The sequence below is a fragment of the Fukomys damarensis genome, unplaced genomic scaffold (assembly GCF_012274545.1).
Source record: "Fukomys damarensis isolate Sample0158 unplaced genomic scaffold, DMR_v1.0_HiC HiC_scaffold_7, whole genome shotgun sequence".
Taxonomy (NCBI): Eukaryota; Metazoa; Chordata; class Mammalia; order Rodentia; family Bathyergidae; genus Fukomys; species Fukomys damarensis.
In genome coordinates, this window is record NW_022900919.1 from 19190653 (window position 1) to 19195957 (window position 5305).

General features: G+C 57.5%; 1 protein-coding gene across 1 annotated transcript in view; it reads right to left on the bottom strand.

Moving 5' to 3' along the window:
- The window catches only part of Plin1 (perilipin 1), a 10443-nt gene that overhangs the window by 293 nt on the left and 4845 nt on the right, over positions 1 to 5305 (bottom strand). Inside the window, exons 4-9 of the mRNA XM_033761005.1 lie at positions 4689 to 4771; positions 3465 to 3729; positions 3016 to 3188; positions 1546 to 1734; positions 959 to 1204; positions 5 to 99 (exon numbers count right to left, since the gene is read on the bottom strand). Coding sequence (XP_033616896.1) covers positions 5 to 99; positions 959 to 1204; positions 1546 to 1734; positions 3016 to 3188; positions 3465 to 3729; positions 4689 to 4771 — 1051 coding nt within the window. The remainder of the gene's footprint in view (positions 1 to 4; positions 100 to 958; positions 1205 to 1545; positions 1735 to 3015; positions 3189 to 3464; positions 3730 to 4688; positions 4772 to 5305) is intronic.

Below are 5305 nucleotides of genomic sequence, written 5' to 3' on the forward strand. Positions count from 1 at the left end.
CGACCCCTTGCGCTCCATCTCCTGGCGTTCGGCCTCGGCCGGTGGGTGCTCGATGTCTCGGAATTCGCTCTCGGGCTCCATCAATGACAGCCTGGGGAGCTGGGGCGGGGCAGGCATGTTAAGATCCTTGTTTGGCCCTCATCACCATGCCTGGGACCCAGGACCCCACCTGGGACCCTCACCTCCATCCCCCAAGAGTGGCCATGTGAGGGCGCAGACTGGGGTGTAGGACAGCAGGATGGAGGTGCCAGGGGGACCCCTGAGGTCTGATAACTCTGATCACCTGCAGGGTGACCTCTGGGGCCAGGCACCTTTCCCTGAGGGAGTCAGGAGTCACTGACTCTCCTAACCCTTCCTTGGGCTACAGCCACAGGCTGAGCAAGGCCGTCCCTTGACACCACCAGGGTCAGGTACCCCTCCCTAGGCATGGCTTGGGCCCAAGCTGGCTGCCAAGGCCCGTGGCGGGACGTTGGTGAGAGTGACTGAGAAGCTTAGGGGTGCCCTATGCTCTGACCCACCCTCCTTGAGACTGGTCAACCTGAAACTTGCTCTGGGAAGGGGCCTAGGAACCTTAAAGGGGTGGCACTGGTGACCCTTGGGTTTCTCCTGTTGGTGATAAGGGATAGAATTGGGACTCAGCCAGTTGCTCCCTTGGAACACCCCCCGCCTCCCACATACACACGCGCGCACACACGCACACCCGTCCAGGCAAGGGCACAAACACCTTCCAGGTCCTTCAGAAGAGGCTGAGGGTTGAGCCATTGGGGTCCCCAGAGTCTCCCACCAGCAGGGGGCACCCTGCCCCTGCACTCACAGGGCTGAGGAGGCCCCAGTATGTCAAAGTGTTTGGAAGAGGGTCTCCAGGGACTGGTGGGAGTGGGGGGTTGCAGCCCCTTCAGCCTCCTTATCCATCCTGTCCAGGTGCTGGGGAGAGGGAGGACACCCGAGTGGGACTCACCGGCACGTAGTGCACCACCGTGTCCACCACGTTGTCAGTGACACCCTTCAGAGCATCCGACAGGGACATGGCCCGCCCCTTGATCGGGGAGACAGCTGGGGCCGCTGTGAGGTGCAGCACCCTCCCCGCCGTGCCCAGCACAGCCTTGGGTGCCCACGTCACAGCTGAGATGGTGCCCTGGAGCGTCTTCTTTAGAGTGTATGCCACAGTGCCCAGGAGGCCTTGTGGGGCTGGCAGGGCCGCCACCTGAGGGCCAGAGCAAGGTCAGCACCCTGCAGTGACTCTCTGACCCCGCCTCCCCCGCCCCTCAGCCCCAGAGCTACAGGGGAGGGAACATGGACGTCAAACCAACAGAACTCCAGCCCTGGCTCTGCCGCTAGCTAGGTGGCCTTGCGCAAGTCACATTCTGAGCTCGGGTCTCTTGATCTGCAAAATGGGGCAATCATCTCTGCCTTGCCTATTTTATGGAGTCTTGTAAGCGTCAGCTGAGAGTGACATAGAAACACTTTGGGCTGGGGACAGAGACCTTCATTTGCCTCTGCTCATCATTCACCGAGGGCTAGGGGTCCTTGAGCCCCCCACCTCACCTCACTGAGTGTGTTCTCCTCGGTCTCGGATTCCTCCTCCTCTGACTCCTCCGCCTCTGTGTCCGTCTGGTCATCATGGACCTCATACTGGGCAGCAGCGAGGGTGTGTAGCCAGGGCACATGCACCTCGCTCTGTCGCCGGGACACTACCTGCATGGCGGCTGATGCGCCCCACTGGGCCAGGCTGCTCTGAGGGAGGGACAGAGTGGCAGCCACTTAGCAGCCACTGCTGAAGCCCGAGACTCCCACAGCTGGACCCCCTGGTCCGAGGGGTCAGGGCAGGGCTGGCTCCAGCAGACTTTGCTTAAAACTCTGTTGAGTAACAGCTTAGGACATGGCAGCGTGAACAGTCCTATGAGTTTTTACAGGCACACTGCTGCGTAATAGATCAAGAGCATACCAGGAGACCCCGGGGGCCCCACTCAGTCCCGGCTTCCCCAAGAGTGACCACAGTTCAGACCTCTATGACCATGCATTCATTTGTTTTTGTTTTGTTTTGGTGCTGGGAAAGAACCCCCAACTTTGCCATCACCAAGCTGAGCTCTCTGTTCCTGCGCTCACTGCAGTCCTGGGCTATTGTGGAGCTTCCTCTAAATGGGTCACACGCGTGCTTGTTCATGAATGGCTGTTTTCATTCAGCAGTACACGTGACAGGCTCCCTTGCTGTTGCACATGGAAGTGCTTCGTGATGTTCACCCATGTGACACTCATGTGAGCCTCCACCACCCTCCACCCCTTCTACAGAGGACGGACATCTGTGCCGTCTCCAGTTCTTGGCTGAGGATAAAGTGGACATGAACATTTTTCATGTCTTTTGGGAGACACAGGGGTCATAGAGAGGGAGGGAAGGAGGAAAGAAAGGAAGAAGGAAGGAAAGGGGGATAAAGAAAGAGGAAAAAAAAAGACTGCCTAGTAAGCACAAGGACCTGAGTTCGATCCTCAGTACCAAAAAAAAAAAAAAAAAAAAGCTGGGATTAGCCAGGTCTGGGGGTGCACGCCAGCAGTCCCAGCTCTCAGGAGACTGAGGCAAGAGGATCTGAATTCAAGGCCAACCTGGGTTGCAGGGCAAGTGCAAGGCAAGCCTGAACTACATAGCAGGACCCTATTTCCAAATAATAATACCCTAAAAAACAAAAAACTGGGGTCAGTGGGGGATAAGGGTAGCTGGGCTTTCTCCCAGCAGAAGTTATTGGAGGATGACACTTCCTGGATAGCAGTTGTCCTCACTGCTGGGACAGCCCATGGCAAGAGGCCACTTAGGGGGAATGAGGCGGCAGAGGACAGTCAGAGGAGGAATAGGGAAACAGAACTGGTGGTGGGGTGGGACCACTGCAGCACCCCAAAGTACTAGCCCTTCACTCCTCATAAGGCCCTTTGTTCTTACAGCTAAAGTTGCAGCCCAGGTTAGAATGCTCCTGGGATACAAGAGACCAGGGGAGCAAGTGGCTCAGGCAGAGCCCAGACACTCACTAGGGGTGCCACGCCCGGGATCCACATGGCCAGGGAGTGGCCCTGCTTGAGGGCCCAGGATGTGGTCTGCATGGCTTGTCGGGAGAGGGTGTTGGCCAGGGTCCCAACCCTGCGTGAGAGGCTTGGCTTGGCCTTGGGAGGTTTCTGAATCCGCTGGCGTCCAGGAGCAGGGGCTGGATGAGGATTGTGGGGAAAAGATGGAAAAATGGATCAGAGTGGAGCTGGGTGAACAATGGCCCTGGTTCCACTACAAGCATGGTGACAGTTGCCTCTCACTTTCCCTCTCACGAGATGGAGAAGGGACGAGATAATGATGGGTCCCTCTGGAAATCCCTCTGGGCTCTCCCTACTCCAGTGGTTGAAGGATCCCTTGCCCAGCATGGGGCAGGTGTGCATGGGGGGTGCGGCTGGGTCCATGGGGGAGGTGTTCGAGCCTTGGTGTGAGGTACCTGACTCCTCCTTGCCCGGAGGGAGGAGGAGCTCCACCACCTTCTCAATGCCGCTCAGGGCCAGATCGGCCCCTCCAGAGGCCAGCCGGCCAGCTCGGGTGTTGGCAGCGTACTCCACAGTCTCCTTGGCCACCCCCAAGGCCAGCTCACAGCTGGCCAGTGTGGCCCCCAGGACCTTGTCCGATGTGCTTGTGATGGGCACACTGATGCTGTTCCGGGCACTGCGAAAGCGGCTGGAAATGGTGTCCTTCAGCTCTGAGGCAATCTGGGGGGTTGGAGGGCCAGGGGTCAGCTTCAGGGGTCAGCTTCAGGGATCTCCTTGCAGGAGGCCCAAGGGACTGGCACTGGTATGTAGGCATCTGGGTTAAACCTGGCTTCAAAGGGAAAGGACTCTACCAATCTCCACCTGGCTTCTTTGCAGCTGTCAAGACACTGCTCTGTAAGCCAGGATAGCCCCAAAGTCACCTGGGGGCACACTGGTCCTGCTTCCCTGGTGCCACCTCCCTAGACACGTCCTGTGTCCTCTGTCAGGCTCCATCTGCATTTATACTGATGTATAGGTGTCTTTCTTCCCACCAGGTCTGCACTGAAATAATTAGCCTTCTTCCTCAACAGCCGGGAGCTCCTTCATGACAAAGACACTGTTGCCCTTGTCCAGAAAACCAGGCAGCTTTTGGTTTTGAAGCCAAAACCCTCATTTTAACCCTCACTGACCTGATGCCCCAGGGTTTCCATGTCAGGCTGTGTGGTTGTGGGAAGTCACTAGCTTTCTCCTCTGTACAATGGGGCTTCGACAATGGGGCACCAGCCTTCCCACAGGAGGTTGGAAGAGGATTAAGTGAGAAGGTGCTAGGAAGTGCGTGTCACAGCCCCCAGAAATGATGGGGCTCAGGCAGCAGTGATGGGACTCAGGGAAGGCTGAATGGGCTGGTGGCTGATCAATGAAATGGGGGAGGCCAGAGACTCAAGACTGAAGTTTAGTGCCCTTGACTTTAGGCACCTTGGATCCAGTGCAGACCAACAGAGCCCAGGTTCTAAGGACTGGTATCAGGTGGCCATGGGACCTGCCCCAGGCTCCTGATGAGTTTGCCCTGGGCTGGTGCCTGCTGTCCTGCAAACCCTGCCTCCCTTAGGCAGCAACGCTGACACTAGCAGCTCCTGCCCTTTCCCTGGGAGGTGGTGACCACAGGGCACAGGGGCATCACAGAAAGGGAAGGGGCTCACCTTTTCAGGAGGGTACTGGAGGGCTGGGATCTTTTCCTCAAGGTGGTCCAGGCCCCGGCAGGCCAGCTCATTGGCAGCTGTGACTGGAGACAAGGGTTGTTTAGGGGTGAGCCCTGCCCCCACTGCAAGGACCCAACAGTGGCCTTTGTGCCCAGAAAAGCACCTTGCAGCCCTCAGATGCCTGGCCCTGCTGCCTCTCAGGCATCCTCAGATGGCTCTTTGCCATCTTTAGCCCTTGTCCAATGATGACTCCCTGAGACCAGGGCTGATTTCAGGGTCCATCATTCCTGTACCACAAAGTGTGTGGCTTCGGGCAGGTCACAGCCCATCTGAGGAGGAAGCAATGGCACCATGTGAATCACCAATGATACTGTCCTCTCTTCCTCCTCCCCCCTCCCCAGCACTCAGGACTCTGAGTGAGTGCAGGGAAGAGAGAGAACAGGGGTGTGGGTGGCAGCAGGGCCTGGGGTTGGCCAAAGTGGGGCCAGACCTAGGCCTGCTTAGCCCTGGGGATAACAAACTTCCAGCCACGAGCTGTTTTCCCTCCAGATTGTCCATGGCCTTTTTTTTTTTTTTCAGTACTGGAGATTGAACCCAGAGCCTTCACAGTAAAGTGC